Source organism: Cryptomeria japonica, chromosome 5, assembly GCF_030272615.1.
Source record: "Cryptomeria japonica chromosome 5, Sugi_1.0, whole genome shotgun sequence".
Lineage (NCBI taxonomy): Eukaryota > Viridiplantae > Streptophyta > Pinopsida > Cupressales > Cupressaceae > Cryptomeria > Cryptomeria japonica.
Window position 1 is genome coordinate 930212992 of NC_081409.1, and position 21538 is coordinate 930234529.

The 21538-nt window shown below is 38.9% G+C and overlaps 1 protein-coding gene across 5 annotated transcripts in view; it reads right to left on the reverse strand.

The window, feature by feature from the left end:
- Window positions 1-15301, reverse strand: part of LOC131035770 (pentatricopeptide repeat-containing protein At3g02330, mitochondrial) — a 28518-nt gene extending 13217 nt beyond the window's left edge. For 2 of the 5 annotated variants that reach the window (XR_009104001.2, XR_009104002.2), the window contains exon 1: window positions 11281-15295. Coding sequence is in view for 2 of the 5 variants with exons in the window: in XM_057967512.2 (XP_057823495.1) it covers window positions 12292-12300; window positions 12537-14831 (2304 nt within the window). In the remaining 3 variants the exon portion in view is untranslated. Of the gene's footprint in view, window positions 1-11280 lie in introns of those variants that run through there. The other 3 variants (XM_057967513.2, XR_009104004.2, XM_057967512.2) reach the window with 3 other exon arrangements.
- Between the last annotated feature and the right edge of the window lie 6237 nt (window positions 15302-21538).

Consider the following 21538-nt stretch of genomic DNA (forward strand, 5'->3'; position numbering starts at 1 on the left):
GCAAGTAGTGGCAGAGGAGGAGCACAGGGAGGTGGTCCACGCAGAGCCTCAGGTGCGGTTGGACGTTGTGGGATCCGAGGCAGTAGTGACTGTGTCTGCCTCTTTGTTGGAGGAGCCCCTGGATAGACACACTTTAGAGGTGGAGAGAGGCTTGGAGGTGTTGAGTACGGATCCATCAGTGGTGGCTATGGGGAGTTGGCTGACCCGGCGATTTCAGATGACGGTGATGCCACCAGTAGGAGCTGCTGTATTCTCACCTCGGCGAGAGCCTCTGACGGAGGTGGTAGACTTGGAGGATTCATCAGGTGAGACACAGGTACCAGCAGTAGGGCATGAGATAGGAGAAGTCATCCCTGCTATCCAGGAGCAGGCGGGGGTAGAGGAGACACCTTTGTGCCAGCAGGATGCAGCAGTTTTGGTCCCACTCGAGCCCCCTGCACCTATATCGGGGTCCCAGCCTTCGGGGCAGGATGGGGAGGACATTGAGGCTTACTTAGCAGATATGGTGACGAGGGGTCGGCGAGTGGTGGCATCGGCTCAGACGCAAGCTTTGCAGCAGGTTGTGGAGGAATTAGAGCAGGTCCTCCAGTTTATGCGGGTAGGCTGTTCGACAGCTTTTGCTACATGCTTTGAGTCACAAGGGTGGCCAACTATTCAGACAGATGCAATGCTCGAGGCTTGGAGTGTGCCTCAGCCCGTCGTGGAGAGTAGGGTGACTACTCTCGTCCGACAGATTGAGCAGGTTTACAGGGATGCCTACTATGCACTGCGGCAGACGCAGCATGAGTCCGCGGTCCGCGAGGCTGCTCGTGTAGAGATAGAGAGAGATCTCGCCAGACAGCAGGCTTCGTGGGCAGCCGAGAGGACGCAGTTGTTAGCACAGCTTGAGACAGCCCGTGCAGAGAAGGTTGCGGTTGACATCCGCCTGTCGGAGGAGCAGAGTGCGCGGAGCCTTGTGCAGCAGGAGTTGGATGTTGTTACTGCAGAGCGGGGTTTGTTGCAGACTCAGTTGGTCGGTATGACAGAGTCCGCGGATACCAAGGAGAAGGAGTTGCTGGAAGCTGCGCATATGGTGAAGACGGCTTTAGAGAAGGTGTTGGTGGCGGAGCGGGATGTGGCAGCACGCACTCAGCAGGTTTATGACCTCCGCGCCCGCCTGGCGGCCCAGACACCAACATCCCAGCCTTCGACTTCAGGGACGCTTCCTTAGCACCCTCCTTGACTTTGTTTTGGGTGTATATATGCATTGTCTCCATTTTGTTGTTAGTCGTCGGAGACGACTTCTTTTTTGGGGGGGATGATGTTATCGGAAAATATGTATCGTTTAGTAATGTTAATTATTGATAGTCAGTTAGCCGACGGGTAGGTAGTTGGAGTCGCGACAGTTGTGTCACACCCCTTCGGCTGTCATATATTGTAACACCTCCGGGTGTTGGAGGACATGTAATATGGACGACGGATTATAATATGAACATCTTTTGACATTAATGGAAAGCTTGTTCTGGTACTTCCTTTGTAATTGCATTGTGCATTGTTGTTCAGTTTCTGTATTCTTCCTGTTTACCCAGTGAGGTAAACATGGTTTACTTGTTTGTATGAAGGAAGATTGAGTGCTGGTACTTCTAGAGTGTTGCTCTCAGTTTTTGCAGAAAGCTTTTCAAGGTCTGACATTATCATAAATTTTGTGTTGTGTTTACAGCTACAACTGGTAAATTAAATACAGAAAATAATAATATACGTGACAATGCATACCAGACACGGCAGTAAAATATATCTTTATTCACACGCAATTATTACAAAGAAGAGACCAAAGATGGTCGGCCAAGGATTACAATCGATCCAACAACACCGTACCACTTCCTTGGCAATAAACAACATATTTAAAGAACCCGACGATTGCCGAAAGGAACACAATCGTCAACCAACCGACACATAACTACTTGCCAAATCAAATGGGGTTTGGGGCAACACCCCCAACGGGGTCGAGGGGCAACGCCCCTAACAGGGTCCCAGGGCAGTGTCCAGGGTGCACTCCCTGTCGCAGTACGGGGCAGGGTCGAGGGGCAGCGCCCCCACCGCCAACACCAAATTACAACCTTCAAAACCACACGGAACTCCATGGCGCACATAATTTTTGTGATTTTTTGAGAGGCCAAAAACATTGTTGATGAAGTCAAACAATAGTCTCTAGTGAGAGTCTATCCCACACGGCTCAGGTGGCATCTCCGTGTACGGCTCCCAACTTCCTCTCCAGTGATTATTTTCTGCAATTTCTACCTCAAAGCCATACAGCATACTGTCTGGACTATGTACGGACCACCTCTCCTCTTCGTACAGAAATCCTTCTTCAATTTGAGCGTACAGAATCCTCTTTGTCAACCCCTGGCCGTACAGAATCTCTCCTACTTGTTTGTAGGGAATTTCTCCTATCTATCCGTACAAGAGTTCTTGTGGTTGGTCGTACGGATTTCCTTGTGTCTAGCCGTACTAGAGTTCTTGTCGCTGGCCGTATGGATTTCCTTGTGTCTAGCCATATGGATTTTCCTATGTTTGGCCATATTTCCTTCGACGCGACTTGTTTCCTCTGTTATGGTACGGATTTTGTACAAATTCAATCTTGCAACTTTGTGTACGGAATTCCAGATTTCTTTGAATTTGTCTACCAATTCTGTACGGATGTCTTTTGTGCCTTCTACCCTAGTCAGTTCCGTACGAATCCCTTTACCCCTCTCTGCCAATGTTGTACGAACAGCCCCAACCTTCGTATAGGTTTCCGTACGGCCCTTCCATCTCATCGCCTGCTTTATCCATATGGATCCATACAACACCAACCTTTGTCTTCTCCATACAGATTCGTATGGTGCGTGTGATGTTTTCCTGCCAAAGTTGCATGCTTGTACGGATGCGTACGACCGATCTTCCCTCTCGCCAATATCTTGTCGTACGGGTTTGTATGGATATCTCTCCCATACGGAATTGTACAGTTGATTCCCTTCTTTGTTGCTTTCCCCGGTCTCGTACAGGTGTGTACAGCTTTGTGTCAATGGTGCTTCCTGAATTTTGTACGAGGTTGTACAGTTGAGTTGCCGACTGGTTTTCTCCTCTGCATAACTTTAATGTGCTCCAATACTTGACAACTTGTAATTCCTTCCGAGTGCCTTGTTCGTACTACCTTTGTTCTTCCTTCGTGGGCTTTTCCCTTCCACTTTCCATCTCCGTCTACCAGATGTATTATTCATAACTTGACATGCTTTCATCAATTGTTCAGGGAACTCGTCTCATCTTCAAAGCAATCTTCGAGTTCGAGCACCCCTTCATCGTTGGGTTCCATGCCTTTCCTCCCTTCGTCGAGACCAAACTCTCCACCCTCAGATTCTGAGTCGGAGGATGCCAGTTCTTCACTCACCGCCTGGTTCCTCAAGTCAATCACATATTTGCAGCCTTCATTCTCGATGGAGAGTGTATTTCTCTTCCAATTGTGATTTGCCTTGGCCATAATCAGCCAACCCCTTCCAAGGAGAGCGTCGTAAGCTTTTCTCTCCAACGAGATGACCACGAAGTCAAGAAAGAAATGTTGTGTGCCAACCACAACCTTTTGTGCCATGAGTGTTCCAAGGGACTTGATGTCATGCTGGTCCGCACCAACAAGGTGGAATGGTGGCCAGAGGGTTGGTTTGCCCAGACCCCTCCATGTCTTCTCTAGCAATACGTTCACCTCGGAGCCGTTGTCCACGATTGTATTCGTCAACTTCTGTCCCATTATCTCCATTTCCACCACGGTTGACTTTCGACCGATACTCATAGTGAGCAGCAAGGGGTCTGTGGCAGACGTGCCAGGTGGTTCTGTCATGGGGTCCGTGCCAGATGGTTCTGTTGCCATCTGACGCTGTTCCTGTTCGACGATGTTCTCACCAACCACATTTGTAAGAGCCATCCTCAATTGTGGCATTGTTTGCAGAAGATACCTGTATAGGTACGGTGGCTTGCAACATCTATTTGATTATGGTTTTTTCGGACCCTAATCAAAGTGGAGTACTTGTGTAGCATCGTAAATTGTACGCCCTTCTTAGGGTGGTACAACTCCACACTTAGTTTAGCACCTGCCTTAGTGGGTTTGCATCTTGCATTGTAATTTCCCTCTAAGCATTTAATTGATTAATTTAATTAAATCTAAAGGCATATTTCATCACTTCACACATCATAAAATTGGGCCCTTTACCCTAAGTGTGCCCCTTTTTATTTTATTCCTCCAATAAATAATTAAGTCATAAACCCTAATTATGTCCTATTTCGACCTTTAAGGCCCGATTTCACATATCAAAACACCTCGAAATCAACTGTAACTTTGGGATTCGCTCTAATATCATCATATCTAACAGCCCCAAAAATTTGGTGAAAAGTTGGTCGGACCATGTTGAAAGTGCACCTGGTCCTCGGCTTTTTTCCCAAAATTTCGGGAGCATAATTCTATGATATTATAATGCTTAACCCTAAAAGATTGGCGGTAAATTCAAATCCTAGGTCGGCCTAAAGACGAAATTAAGATCTAGTGTTTTATACATAAGAGCTCTCTTTCTTCATTTGAAGGGATGGAATCTAATGGGATCTAAGAATCTAAGAGCGGGTTTTTGGAGCGCAAGGAGCCTTCTATGTAGTGAAAGAGAAGCCTATGTGGAGTCTTCAACAACATTTCATCAAGCATTCATCATCAATTAGGAGCCTTGAAGAAATTGAAGAATAATTGGAGATCTAGTGGCAAATATCTCTCCCTTGGGGATTGGTATGATTTCATGTTATGTTCATGTCTTTGTATGAGCTTCTTTACACTCATTTGCACATTTACATTCATGCTTTAGATCACTTAGCATCATTGACTTAGAGGATTTACTTTTTCAATTACAAGCATTTAGGGTTTACTCTTTAGGATTGCTCTAGATTGATTGCATTCATCATTTTAGGGTCTTGCACACACAAGATTCCTGCACAAACTATTTTACTATACAAATCAGCTATTTGTGGAGGTGGAAATCACCAACACAGGGGTTTGACTAAGGAAAAACCCTATATAACCACCCAAAACCCTATTTTCAGTTGCAGGTGCAGGTACAGGATCCAATCGTCGCTACAAATTTCAGGTCCAGCAAAGCACACAGACAGTCCCGAAGATCAAATTTGAGAAGAAATCACCGGGACAAGGGTGTGGCGCCCTGGTCCTGCGACCTGGTCCTCCCTGAGCGCTCTGGTCCTCTCTGGGTGCTCTGGTCCTTTTTGGGTGCCCTGGTCCTCTTTGGGCGCCCTGGTCCATCCAGTTTCAAGTGAAATTTGGCAAGGTGGAAGCTCGGAACATCAAATTTGCAGGTCTTCAGTTGCAGCTTTCTTTGACTCATTTTTCAACACCAGGTACACATTCAAATTCTTCCCCCTTCTCTGCTTTCAGCATCTCAGTTCCAGTTCTACAAGTTTCTGCAATATCAGTTCATATATGCTTCATTGTTCATCTCCTAGTCTAGTTAACAATCACACCCTATTTTACAAGAGGAATAGAAACCCTAAGAGATAATCCTTGGCTCTCTGTTTCTCACAAGAAGTAGCCAAAGTGAGCTATCTCCCTAGGTTCTTTCGTATTCCCAATGTGTTGGCAAAAGTGGGATTAGGTCTTAGTCACCCGGTCTCGCTTTTTCCCCTCCACAACTGGCAACGTTCGTTCGTCTGCCATCGCCCGTTCAACATCAACATTTGCCTCCCGAAGCCTTTCTTTCTCTGTACAGGGATTCAAGTACATAGCCTTTTTTCTCTGCAATCTTGTAATTGCCAGTACCTCCTCGTCTGGTTCCTTGATGTCCAGCATATTCACCCCTTTCTATTTTGGGCAATCAGTGTCCTCATGGTCACCTGGTCCACACAATTTGCACAATAATTGTACATTGTCTTTCTTGTTCTGGCAATCTCTCGTAAAGTGTCCCCATTCACTACATTGTCGGCACTGTATGATAGGACGTCCTCTGGAGTCATACTGTATTTGGTTTCGCCCTCATTGATTTGCAGAACCGCCTGGCGATACATTTTGTGGTTTCGATGGGCTGGACTCTCCTTGTGCAAAGAGTACTTGCATACTTCTAGTCTTCAAATTGTACGGATCAAATTATACAGACACTCCTTTATTGAATGACCCATTACCTGGCAAATCTCACAAAACATATTTCTAGGACAATTAACTTTCATGTGCCCCTCACTTTTGCACTCAGTACACCATAGTTCCTTACCTTCTTTGTTGGTTCCTTTCTTGACCTTCAACTCTTTCATCACTCTCATCATATCCCGTCGAAAGGCTCGTAGAGTTTTGGATTCTTCATCACTGCTACCTTCAGCACTCTCGTCATCATCTGTCTTCCTCTTCCCTCAGGAGGAGGTTTTGTTTTCACTCTCGATGTCCATCGCTCGATTGTAAGCATCAACGTATGAGGACGGAGGCACTACTTTCATCTTCTTGCGCAGTGAGGCTATCAATGCCTCAGTGAACCACCTCTTCTTCAACCCGTCGGCTAGCTAGTTCTCCATCTTGTGTAGCAACTCCTTGAGCCTAAGGTTGTAAGCGCGCACAATCTCATTTTTCCCTTGCTTGGTATTATAGATTTCAGCCACAATCTCATTGTCATCCCTTAGGAGTTTGAATTCCTCCTCGAAGGCCTTCTTCAAATTATTCCATCTTGTTTTGTACTGAGCATCGAGGTTGGTATACCAATCAATTGGCATCCCTCGAAGGGTGGTCGGAAACGCCTTCAACCAGTAATCCTAGTCGTCTTGGCCATTTGCCTCCCAAATGGTTATACATGTTTTGCAATGTCATACGGGGTCCTCTGATCCATCCCCCGCGAACTTCGACAGTTTATGCTTCTCCTAGGTGTTCAACATTGTTTTCACTCGGAAGGTACATGCGTATTCGCCTTGTGTGTCGAACCTGGGTGGACTGTTTCAACCGCTACATTCCAGTGCTTTCCCTGCACTCTCGACCACGCAAGCATCCTCTACACGTCCACCTTCAACGTCCCCAACACTCTAAATACTTCCAGGTGTGTCAAACCTGGGTGGACTGTTCCGACCGCTACGTTCTAATGCTTTCCTTGCACTCTCAGAAACGTGCGCGTCCTCTACACGTCCACCTCCAGTGTCCCAACACTTTGGGTACCTCCAGGCTCTAACTCGTCTTTGTGCTCCCTCTGGCCAAGGGTCGACAGATCACCTAATCGCTTGGTCTTGACCACCCTGTGACCTCTTCTCACTTTTAATGGGGTCTACGAGCATGAATCACTCAAGGCTGACCCGATTTCTTTTAAGGCAACGGCGCCAAAATGTTTACCGCTACAACTGGTAAATTAAATACAGAAAACTATAATATACGTGACAATGCATACCAGACACGGCAGTAAAATATATCTTTATTCACACATACAATTATTACAGAGAAGAGACCAGAGATGGTCAGCCAAGGATTACAATCAATCCGACAATACCGTACCACTTCCTTGGCAGTACAGAACATAGTTAAAGAGCCTGACGGTTGTCAAGAGGAACACAACCGTCAACCAACCGACACATAACTATCGAGAGTGACAACCCACATAATATAATTAATTAATACATTGGCAGATAACAAATAAAACCATAGGCATTTTACGCCGTCTGCACTGTGAAGTCCCACAAAATGTTCAGTGATATTGAAAGTCTGTCATGGTTTCTTCAATATGATCAGAGAGGTTGGAGCCTCAGTGTTTCTTGTTGAGTCGGTGCTCTTGATGTGAGTTGTAGCTCACTTTTTGTAATAGGGTTGGTGCCCATTTTCATTTATGATAACTATTTTGTGTCGTGGTATTTTACCTGAGAGGGTTTTCCATGAAATAAACTCTGTGTCATCTTTGTGGTTGTTTGTTCAGCTTTCTCATTTGGTAGAATTCACCCCCCCTCTCAGTAGTTTTTGGTTTTGTTTTCATATAGATCCTTACATGTCATTACAGACCAACTAACCTTGGCTCTCAAGCCTTACAACCCCAGCAAACATGCTTCAACTTCTGTTCATAGAAATCTTCTAACTTTGCCCAGCAAACTCACAACCCCTATACAAGACTCTCCAAAAAAGCTCTCCGACAATGAGCTCAAGATCTATATTTACAGTACAAAATGGAGTTGAAGTGGTTAATTCATGTCCAAACAAGATATGACATGTGTTGGGCCTCCATTCGTCCTTAGGATCCACATGCAAGCAGTTAAAACCATCACTTTGTCTTTTTCTGTGTTTTAGCAAATAATTGTGAAAATCCGAGGGGTATCCCAATATGGTCAGAAATTCCACTATTGCACTTGACTTAGAAAGTTCCACAATTGTTGATTCTTGCGGTAAAATAAGCGTTAAAGGAAGCTGTGGAGAATCGAGGAGATCTAGGATGTTGCAAGATTTCAAGGGGTATGTGGATAAATCCACATAACATAGAAGGTTTTGCAGTTTGAAGGCTTTCCAAAGAAATCAGGAGCATAGGCAATCGCAGGATTTCAAGTAGGGCTAGACAAGTTTCTGAAACACATTGAAGTTCTGCAATATGGAGAAGTTGCAAAAAATCGAAGGGACAAGAACTTGTGGGGATTCAGGGTGTAATTGGATGAGATCCATATGTAGACTTAAGTTCTACAATCCAAATAGGCATTAAATTCTGCAACTTTGTAACTTGCTCAAATTTGGTCAAACTTCACCAAACTTGAAAGGTGAGTAAGGTGAGTACCCCTTGAGCTTCTGAACATGGTGATGTTGTCACTTGGCCATGAATCATCAGCAAATTTTCAAAAATCGAACCCTCAACCCCTACAACCAACACAAAGAAGGAAAACACAACAACAAACTAGGGAAACTCTTTTTGGTCGCAAGACTGCCATTGCACCCTAGTACTCGAGGTATGAATTTTGTGAACATAGACTCACAAAACATAGTTCAATGGTAGATCTACCCTTCTAGGTTACACACAACCTGCAGCAAACTCCATTACTATAGTAGGGCCATCAAAATATTATTATTTCTTCCTTTTCCTCTTCCAGCATGCTGGGACAAGTCTCTTTCCTTGCCAAATCTGCTCCTCTTCTTTTTTTTTGTGGACCTATGTCCACTATCTCCTTTAATTGTACTTTTCTCTTCCCTCTCGTGGGACTAAACCCACCATAGCCTAACCTCCTCCAAGTACTCCTCCACTTAATATTCTTCATCTTCTTACCTTTATTGATTCCTCTTCTTCCTCTTGTAGGATTAAACCCACCATGCTCTAGTCTCTTCCACAAAAGTCTTCTTCCCTTTCACTTACCTCTCCTTCACTCTCTTCTTTTTGCACGCCCACATGTTCATCAGTGCTTTACTACACCACATGATCTTCTACACTTCTCCATTCTTCATCCATCATCAATTTCTCTTCTTTACTTTCTTCTATATCATCAGATCCTCTATCTTCTCTTCTTGTTCTTAGATGCATTATATTCATTATGCCCTTCAAAAGACCAAAATCTGTTGCAACAACACCATTCCTTGCCTTGGCCATACTATCTTCATTACACACTTTCTCATCCACCATTTCTTCCATCTCTTTTCTATATGTAACTCAACATCAACTTCATTTTTTACAAAATTCTAAAAAGTAACACATTACCTTTGTGATCTTTTTTTCCTCTTTTGTTGCTGTTGCAACTTCTTCTGTACATGCAATCTCCTTATCCTCTACTCTTATGCCTTGCACAGGATATATGTCGGCTATCTTTTCATTCTTCTCATCAATTTATTCTTCAATTCCATCTATATGACACTTCGTTGCCCCTTCCTTTTTCTTTGCATTCCCAATAATGTCCTTATAAATCTAGGATTCATCTTCTCCCATAACCACATGCTTTGTTTCAGACTCATATAACACTTCTCCATGCAAGAATCTTTATATTCTCCGCATCTCCTCTTTCAACAAGAGATTGCCCTCATCCTCGTCAGCTATCTTATCAAACACAAGACTCTCAAGGTCCATGTTCTCAACTTTTTCTTTACCTGCTCCATGTTCTCCACTTTTTTTATTATCCTCCATGAGGATTCTCTCTTTCTCTGCCTGTAAACAAAATGTTTCTTCTCTTCCCTCTTCGTTATCCCCTTGCTTGAGGGTTTTTGGTTCCCCTGCTCTTACAACCTGTGATGTAGATCCATTCTGTTTACACCCTTCAATCTCATATTATTCAAAAAAATAATTAATAACTCTATGTTCCACAGTGATCATTCTCTCTTTCCTTTTCTTCTTTTACTTATCTCCTTTTCTTCCTTTTGTAACTATGTAGGCTGCTCCCACATATTTCTCTTTACATGCCCCTTGTATCTGAGAGCTACAACATTTCTTTTCTCACTTCTTGCATTATCCTCTTTCAAGAGGATTTTCTTCTTCCCAAATCTCTCCTTTTCACTACACTCACTCAAATCTTCTCCTCCTTCCATATAGCAATCTATCTATTCTTCATGTATATCGTTTCATGTCTATCTGTTATATATATGAATATAGACAGTTTTATGAAATATAGTATATTATATAATTTTATAAATTTATTAAATGATATATTTAAATATTACATAATTTTAAATATTTTATTTATTTAACAGTTTTATGAAATATAGTATATTATATAATTTTATAAATTTATTAAATGATATATTTAAATATTACATAATTTTAAATATTTTATTTATTTATTTTTATTAAATTGGTAAAATTAAATACAATATAATATGTACTATATTGTAAATTAATAAATCTAATTATACATATGAATATATATATTCTATATTAATATATAATATACTATTCATTTTTTTTGTACAGACATACCCAGCCCTCACGCAAAAATATGTCATACCAGCTTATCATACCCACATACCCATACCCATACCCATACCCATACCCATACCCATACCCATACCCGATACAGCAACTTGGACTTTTACAGAAAGCACCAACTGCGGCATCTAAGCCAACACAAGAGAGATTTATCACATCAACAACAAAAAATGTAATATTTTGTCTGCACTTACAGATTATTTATTTCTACTTATTTATTTCAGTTTTCAAACTAGAATCAACGCAATTGAATTTAAATCGTACCAGAAATTACAAACATTGTGAGTGCCCTAAATATGTTAGCTCTTCAGAAAAGTAACAAAAATTAAACAATAAAAATTCAGTATTGCAAATCTTCAAAATAAACGACACAAAACCAACATACCTGTAGTTTGGTGCATATGATTAAATCCCAAATGGTTGACCTGACATATGTACGGCATACGAAACAACAAAGGTTGGGGTAAAGAACTACCAACAGATGTTCCCATAATTGCACTCAAGCATTGGAATGATTAGAAGCCCTCTTCTAATGTTTCCTTCTCTTTTATATTTCCAATACTTCCGCCTTTTCCAGATTTTCATTCCAGAGCTGAATGGGCTTCTTGAAAAATAGTTCAATGGTATGACTCCTCTATGGTAGTGTCAAGCAAGGATTTTATAAACATTCCATTAGTACATCTAGGCAGTGATTCATACTACATATATGATTTTGTCAAGCTCTCCAAAAACTTAGAAACAACTCTCTTTAGATATTGAAAATCAATCCGATTATTCTTATCACTGCAAGTCTGGCACAAGGCGCATTATTAAAGTGCAAGACTGTATTTAACGTTTGCTTCACTTAGCATGATCAGAAATCTGTACAAGAACATTTTCCATGTTTGCAGAGACAGAAACTGTTCACATCTTTCAACAGTTTCTATTGCAATCATAAAGACAACCCTCATTGCAGCATGGCAGCATGCATGAAGATTCTTGGCAACTCCAAAAGTTGATCCAATGGATATGTTTAACAAGCAAATACAATTTTCAGCTTCTCAGTATTGTGCCAATGGAATATTTTTCTCCTCCACGTCATTGAATACAGGTCCTGAATCTGGGATATATCCACTGTCTTCATATCGCGGGACAAATTTCCAACTTTGCATAGTCTCATGTGTTTGTGGGTAATCATTCTCCTATACCAAAAGCATGTACCGTTTTATGGATTTCAATCCAACTGCATCCAGGCATCTTTTTTATTCCTCTATCTTTCATCAATCCCCGTACCTTTTGAACATCACTGCACCTCCCCATTTTTGCATAAATGTCTGACAGAAGAACATAAGGTGCTCCATTTTTAGGATCCAACTCAAAAAGAAGAGTTGCTGTAAACTCTCCTAGCCCTATATTTTTATGTGATCTACAACCACCAAGCAAACACATCCACACAAAAACATCAGGTTTAATTGGCATTTTGATGATAAAGTTCACTGCTTCCTCTAGATAGCTAGCACGTCCAAGAAGGTCAACCATACATACATAATGATCTAATGTAGGCACAATGCAATAAGAGTTACTCATATCATTGAAGTATTTGCAGCCTTCATCCACTAGACCCACATGGCTGCATGCGAATAATACACAAACAAAGCTTACATTGTCTGGATATGTTTCAGAAAGCTTCATTAGTTCGAAGAGTTTCAGAGAATCTTTTCCATATCCATGCATTGCATATCCTGCAATCATCGCAGTCCATGAGACCACATTTGGATGAGTCATTTTATCAAACAATTTACGTGCCTTGTGTATGCTTCCACATTTGGCATACATATCTATCATAGAATTTGCAACTATAACATCTGAAAAAAATCCGCATTCAGTTATTTTTTGATGAAACTCCATTCCTAGATCAATAGCTCCCATTTTAGCACAGGCAGGGAGGATGCTGGCAAAGGTTGTGGAGTCGGGCTTTGTACCTTCCAATTGCATTCGCTTAAAAAGCTCCAAAGCTTTTTCAAAAAGCCCACTTTGTGCATATCCTGCAATCATTGTAGTCCACGAGACTGTGTTAGGTTGACACATTTTGTCAAACAGTTTACGTGCTTTCTGTATGCTACCACATTTCGCATACATGTCTATCAGGGCATTCCCAACTGCAACATCTGTTGAAAATCCAGATTCAATTATGCTTTGATGGATGTCCATGCCCTTTTCCAAAGCTCCCATTTTAGCACAAACTGGGAGGATGCTGGCAAAGGTGAACTGATTGGGTTGGACATCTGTTTGTTGCATTTGCTCAAAAACCTCCATAGCTTTTTCAACAAGGCCATTTTGTGCATATCCAGAAATTATTGCATTCCATGAGACCACACTCGGTTGAGGCCATTCTTTGAAAAGCCTTACAGCCTCAGCAAGAGCACTATTTTGTGCATATCCTGCAATCATTGCATTCCAGGAGACTACATCACGTTGAGGCATTTTGTCAAACAATGCACATGCCCTCTGTATGCTTCCACATTTTGCATACATGTCAATTAGAGCATTCCCAACAACAACATTAGACAAAAATCCACTTTTGATTATGCTTTGATGGATGTCCATACCCCTTTTCAAAGCTTCCATTTTAGCACAAGTTGAGAGGATGATAGCAAAGGTGAACTGATCAGGTTGGACACCAGTTTGTTGCATTTGATTGAAAGTGTCCAAGACTTTTTCAGCGATCCCATTTTGAGCATATCCAGCAATGATTGCATTCCATGAGCCCACATTTGGTTGAGGCATTTCTCTAAAAAGCAGTAAAGCGTCATCAAAAATGCCATTTTGTGCATATCCTGCAATCATTGTATTCCATGAGACCACATCTCGTTGAGGCATTCTGTCAAATAGTTGGCGTGCCTTGTGTAAGCTTCCGCATTTTGCATACATGTCCGTCAGGGCACTCCCGATTACAACATCTGGCAAAATTTCTTTTTCAATTATGCTCTGATGGATATACATGCCGTCTTTCAAAGCTCCCATTCTGGCACATGCTGGGAGAATGCTGGAAAATGTGATCTGGTTGGGTTGAACACCTGTACGTAGCATTTTCTTTAAAAACTTAAAAGCCTTCCGAAGATGACCACTTTGTGCATATCCTGCAATAATTGCATTCCATGAAACCACGTTTGGTTGAGGCATTTCATTAAAAATCATTAAAGCCTCTTCCATAAGACCATTTTGAGCACATCCAGCAATGATTGCATTCCACGATATCACATTTGGTTCAGGTATCTCTTTAAAAAGCCTTAAAGCTTCATCAACCACACCATTTTGTGCATATCCTGTAATTATAGTAGTCCATGAAACCACATCTCGGTTGGGCATTTCGTCAAACAACTCGCGTGCCTTCTGCATGCTTCCACATTTAGCGTACATGTCTATCAGGGCACTTGCAACTATGATATTAGATAGAAATCCCTTTTCTATTATACTCTCGTGTAAGTCCATGCCTTGGTCCAGATCTGCTGTTTTGGCACAAGCTGAGAGCATGCTTGTAAAGGTAAACTGATCGGGTTGCACGCCTGTTTTTTTCATTTGGTGAAACAGGGTTCTTGCTTCCTGAGGAAACCCATGCTTTCCATATGCTGCAATGATCACATTCCATGAGAAGCAATCTCGTTCTATCATTTCGTCAAACACTTTACGAGCATGAATTAAACTACCGCACTTGACATACATGTTGGTAAGTTTATTTTGAAAAAATGTGCCTGAAGCAAACGAAAAACCCCTGTCGGTGATGAAAGAGTGGATTAACTTTCCCTCTGAGAGCGCATTCTTCGCAATGCAGGTCTGCAATAATTGAATATGCGTAGAAAAATCTACAGGAGGGTTGTGTGTAGTAAGCAGCATGTGTAGCGCCTCCTTTAAACTACCCTCTCTATAAAGAACTCTGGCATGGCCAACGGATGACATTTTATTACGGAAGCGCGAGGAAATGTCTGTGCTAAATCAGTTCTGTTTTTATCACAACGAAACATAATCATCATCTTCGTTTTCCAACGTGGTGTATTTGCCAATTTGTTCTGTCTCTGAATGAGACTGGTTAGTTAGATTGCCGGTGTTTAAACTCATTGCCCTTTTATATTCTGACAAACTCCCACGATTCCTTGGTATAGAATTGAACTTAACAATCAGGAATTCCATTTCAATTTTTATTTTCTATTTGTTATTGAAACAATGCAGGAGGAGAGCAGTCAATAGACTGCAATGAAAAGATCAGTAACCAGCTGCCAGAGCAGATCAACATATCCCCAATGGGAACTCCATTTCAATTTATCTATTTTATACTGATTCCAGTTGTTATATGGACCAGTAGTTAGCCGCATGTTCTAACATTAAAGGATATGATAAACCAAGAATCTGTGAGATTTCCACAATCTATTTTATGTATTATACCAAGAATGGACTAATCCCAAATCTAATGGAATTTTTAATAACAACCTTAAATATTTATTTGTTGATCATGGATCTTTTTGTTTTAAATTTTGATCAAATTAAATAAAGTTGTTAACATTTTAATTTAATTAGAGTATGGGATTTTAATTTAGATATCCAACATGATTTAAAGCTATTTTTTCATTGGTTGTGACATGCAAAGATGACAAAACTTATTTGTAATTCCTTTCCATGATGTGTTTAAGATGGTGTGAGTCAACTCTTAGCTAGGCTATTAACATTTTAACATCCACTTTATTTTCACTCCTACATAATGCTTTTGCCCACGGTCACATGTGGGATTGAATTGCTTGACATAATATTTTCTTTTTTGAATGAATTGTTTTGTACACATGGTTGCTTTGACCTTCTTTCTCACATAGTTTTTTTAATTTTTAAATTGGTGTTTGGGCACTCTTGCATGTTAATTTCCCACTTATTCATCCACTTACTATTTCACTTCATCTACATTCTTCCTTCTATTTAACTTTTCATTTGGTGCTACTTTGGACTAATTGTCTCCTTCATGTTCTAAATTATCTTCAAATATCCTAACAGCCAAATCAACATGGTTGCTTCTATGAGAATGACTTTAGTCTTGCCTAAGACAATCTCATATGCAACCATGGCTTTTATTTTGAAACTACTTGTTATTCGATATCTTTGTAGATCTTCTTATTTGTCTCCATTTTGATGTTGATGTGTTACTGCCCCAAACTTCAAATCCATACAACACCATTCGCATAACAAGCAGCCCAAATAAAGTCTTCTTTGTTTTTCAATCCCATAACTTAGTTTATATGCATCTATCTTGAAGCATGTATAGGGCTTTACACCCCCTTGTATCATTTTTGTCCTATGAGCCCCCAAATAAGGTTGTTGTGAAAATCAATGCCCATCTATTTGTATTCATTTATCACTTGCAAAGGGGCTTTCTTCAAACTCAAATTTTATTTGTTACATTTTTCTTCTTAAGGTAAAGATTGTGACCTTAGTTTTGATAGTCTACATTTGCATTCTCACCTCATAAAAAAGTAGTTCTAAAGCTCTCAAATGTTCTTGAAAATTATGTGTCATTTTTCTCCTTTAAGTTAAGGTTATCTACATAGAGCAACAACTTTACCACATGTGTCACCTACTAGAGTTGAATATTAGCTCAAGACTTGAGGATAACCTTCAAAAACAATGAAAACCTTCCACAAGAGAGTATGCAAGAAAAGAGCTTGCTTGATATTAAGATCTATGAGTTATATTATGAAGCATACAATAGTCTTGCTTATATAGGCAAGGTGAGTGATAGGATTAAACAAGATCTTGACATGTATCTTAATCCTATAACATGAGACAATTAACTCAAAAAAAATATTATTTATGACTTAGGACGCAAGAAGTAAAAGAGATATGATCTCATTGACAACTAAGACTTCTACAAAGGCGCCTAGAACCTAAGTTAACATGTGACTAGGTCCTCGTAAAGAACTAGTTAAGTACAAGGCCTTGTTCACACTAGCACCCCCTTAAGTGCAATTTAGGGAGGAACAAACCAATGCAAATGATGCAAGATGGGTCTCTGTTATGAGGCCATTTTAGGTACCCATGTAAGTGCAACTTCTTTACGTGATTGTAAAACTAAAAATTAGATTACCAAATGAGATTTAAGAAAGTGAATACAACATTCAATTCAATAGAAAAATTTGCAAGCCATAAAGATATTGAATTTATGTGAAGAAACCCTTTCGAGAAAAAACACCATCATGAAAAGAGATTAAGTATATTTTTAATCTTCAATGGGACACATAACAATACATTTCACTACTCTCTAACTTCGAAGCAACTTGTTACCTGTAGAAACCCAATACAAAACTACTATGCCATGACTCCAATTTATAGAAAAATAAGCGAGGAAAGGCCATGGTGATAACTTGAAACAAAAGGCAAAAAACCATTTGCAATAAGGCATGCCTAGGCCAATGGATAGCCATGATACAATAAAATATCAATTTCCTTAAAATGGCTCCAACATCAGTGCCCAACCCATAACAACTCAAATCTTTATCTTCTCGGATGGGTCGTAACTCTTGATGACTCTTCGGATCACTCAATATATGACCATTCACCCTCCAATCTTGAGCACCCAAAGCATAATTGTTCAAATCCCTAAAAATGGATGTCTAGGAGGGAATATTATCCATTTTGTCTATCCTCGTCACTGAAAAAGTTAACCTCTTGACAATGCAATTACAATTTGACATATAATACAAATATTTAATATTTTTCCTCTCATGTCCAATGGAATTGTAATGTCCCCATCCTAAGAACTGACAACTTGGTGACCATTAGCCTATTCAATAGGTTCTCGCTAATTTGGTTGGGTTAAGAGATTTTTTAGGACTTGGAGACATGGCAAATTATCTTATTAGGTATTTGCGGGTGTTGGCTTGAGCTCAGTTCAGTGAGAAATGCATTATGACACTTTCTAGGGTGGTTTCAGACAATTAGTTCATTTTCCTATTTTTACTAAGTGTCAGCTTGGGCACTGACTTGGTCAGATGGTAGAGTTTCACTCTGGTATGGTAAGTGATTGCATTCATTGTCGATTATTTGACAATATTTAATGATCAACGAAATTATTTTAAATAATGTTAATGTTATAAGTTAAATTAAATATTTAATTTAACATTATTTTGAGTATATATGTGACTTTGTAAAGTGGCGTCTAAGGGGCATAAGAAGACACTTTAAAAGGTTTTTTGAGTTTTCTTTATTAAATGGGACACCTACATGGGACATAGGGGGATTTTTTAAAATATATTAACTCCTAAAGCTAGGCATGAGAATTGGAGGAATAAATAAAAGACTTTTGAGGAGATCATTTAGCATTCATGTTTTCTAAATTTCATGAAAGGATATTGTTAGTTGAACAAAATTCTTCCAAGGGATTTGTGAGGACAAAAACCTTCGCAAAGGACATCTCCTATGAAAGTGAAAGATCTTTCTTGGTGGAATTGCAAGTAGTTTTATTCAAAAACTATACAAGAGCATATTTGCAAATATTTTTTATGTGTATCTCCAAGTTTTTTTGAGAGGATTTCCTGATAAATTCATAAATACAAAGGAGTTGATTTGAAGACATTAATTGTATTTTCTCCATCACTCAAGTTGGTCATACCCTCTTCTTAGTTGACCATTAAACTTGAGGAGGGGCATGGGGAGTTTTGAAACCAAACACCTAAGATTTGGACAATTTTGGGGCATGGTTGGCAATCATTATGGAGAGGAGTTTTGTTTTGGAGGAGTTTGGAGCCATTATCAAAATCCTAGTTTGGTAGTTCAAAGTTTGCTTCGGACTTCTTGTCTATTACAACTAATGGGTATGTTTGTAATATCATTTTGAAGCTATTTACCCTAATATTTATTAATAGTTTCATTGTTATTTCATTGTCCATACTCTGTGATAAATTTAAAATTTTCTAAGTTGTGGGTATTTAAAATATTGATTATATTAATGTTTATTTCCTCTAAGCATTATTGAAAAAAAATGTACATTCTTGCATCATTATATCATCTTCAAAATCTCACATTCAACTTCTTGCGAGTGCCCCATGCAACTCATCAATAAGCTCATCAATCTAAGGGATGGGATACTTGCTCTTAATAGTCCTTTTGTTTAGGCTCTGAAGTCTATGCACATTCGCATTGTGCCATATTTCTTCTTAACCAACATTATTGAAGAAGCAAAAAGACTCTCACTTAGTCTAATGTGTCTCATCTCAATCAACTCCTTTAAATGGTCTTTTCAATTTAATCCTTGTGTTTCTTTGGATGTTAATATGATGTTGGGATCATTAGTTTAGACCCTTTCTCCAGAGCTATAACATGCTTGATGCCTCTCTCCGGTGGTATCCCAAGAGGTATACTATTAAACACCTTGTTGTACTTGGATAACAAAATCTGAATATTTGGGTTTGTTCTTTTGCTATTTTGTAACTATAGGCATTATGATGCACTCTACTACCTATTTCACCCGATCATGTCTAATTAGTCTTTCCATTCTCTTGAAGGAGACCACTCTCGAACCACCATCTAATATGCCTGTGAGCTCTATTTTCTTTCCATTTGAATCAAACCTCATCTCCATGGTATGCAAATTCATAGTGAACTCCCCAAGGTTTCACATCTAGTGCATGCCAAGAACCACATTTGTATCCCCTATAACCACAAAATACAAATAATCTTTCAAATCATAATCACCCATTTGTCTACTCAAGTAAAAAAACATTATATGTGTAAATGAGCTTAAATCCATATGCAACCATTACTTTAAATTAGGTGAGAGTCTTTTTGCTTCTTCAATAATGTTGGTTAAGAAGAAATATGGCACAATGTGAATGTGCATAGACTGCAAAGCCTAAACAAAAAGACTATTAAGAGCAAGTATCCCATCCCTAAGATTGATGAGTTACATGGGGCACCCACAAGAAGTTGAATGTGAGATTTTGAAGATGATATAATGATGCAAGAATGTTTTTTTTTTCCAATAATGCTTAGAGGAAATAAACATTAATATACTCAATATTTTAAAATGTTGACAAAAATAGATACCCATTTTGTAAATAACAATTTCCTATTATGTTTTTCATATTCAAAATAAATTCAAAGCAAGAACACATTTTTGTTTGGATTAGAAAGGAAATGGGTAGCAGTTTTTAATATTAAAGAGCAAGAAATGGGTATGAGTTATTTACAAAATGGGTACCCATTATCTAGGTAATAGGTACCTGTTATTTAAGAAACGGGTACTCATTAATTAGAAAATAAGTACCCTTTTTGTAAGTAACAAGGAAACATTTCCTAAAACTATTTATTTTAAAAGAAAATTTGCAATTTCATTTTTTCTACTTGAAGTTAATATAACAGAAATGGGTACTCGGTTTCTTGTCACCCCAACACTCTGCCACCTCCTCCAACCAATGTCATTTTTTTGTCTTACATGTATTAGGGTTTAAATTAGGTATTTTTTTTGTTTTGGTTTAAATTAGGGTCTTTTGTTATGATTTAAATTAGGATTTATAAATTAGGATTTTTTGTATTTATCTTAGCAATTGGCAAATGAGCTATATTTCTATGTAAATGGAATAGATATAAAAAAATTAAATTAGGGTTTTTTATTTTAAATTTATATGTATAAATCAATTTCCTCAAAATAAAGTCATAAAATCATACATTAAATAATATGTGATGAAATATCTTGGAATAAAGTATGGAGACAAGTTTTGAAAGTATCATTAGGTTTCTATCATAATGCATTCCACTAATTAAATAAAAAGTCCTCAACATTTTCGTAAGAACTATGGTTCCAAACCCTAGATTTAGTTTTGTTGGAAATATCGTCGTTGATGTCAAAAAGGCACTCAGTGGAGATAGTTAGCAAATATATCATCATTGATGTCAAAAGAGTATAAATAAGATCATTGAATGTATTAAGACTTTGCAACATGAGAGTGACAATAAGAATGAAGGTTAGACAAGGATAAGAAAGAATATATTAAGAAACTCATATCAAAGTCTTTTGGTTACGACAAGCATAGATGCCATAAGAACAAATGATTCATTTTGGAAAATAGTTGCAAAGTTGATAAAGTTTTTGGAATGTAATTTGGGTTTTGATTTCACCTATAAGTTAATAACATTTGATTTACCCCATGGATTATTTAAGGAAAAGCTTAAAAGCATTATAGGATAATTGGAAGGATCTAATTCAAAGATCCACACTTGACATTTTGTGAAACTAATGCAATGGATGTAATTAGATATTAGAAGAGTATGAAAACATGGCATAGTTGAAAATAAGAAATAAAAACTGAGAAAATATTGATTGCTATGGAAAATTTGTACCAAACTAGATTGTCAACTTCTTCCTTAATGACAGTGACTTCTATTGGAATAAATGCTCCAACATAAACATGTAGATGTGTCCATTTGTACTGATTGTTATTAGTTAAGTCCAATTTGTTGTTCAACAATTCTAGTTAATTGTCAATATATTTTAGTTATTTGTCACTAGTTTCTAGTTTGTTGTCAATTATATGTAGTGTGTTGTCAAATAAATTAGTTGTTTTATAGGAAGATATTTGAGTCTTCAGTAGCTATAAATATGAAATATTGTTTGATGAATAAATCAATAA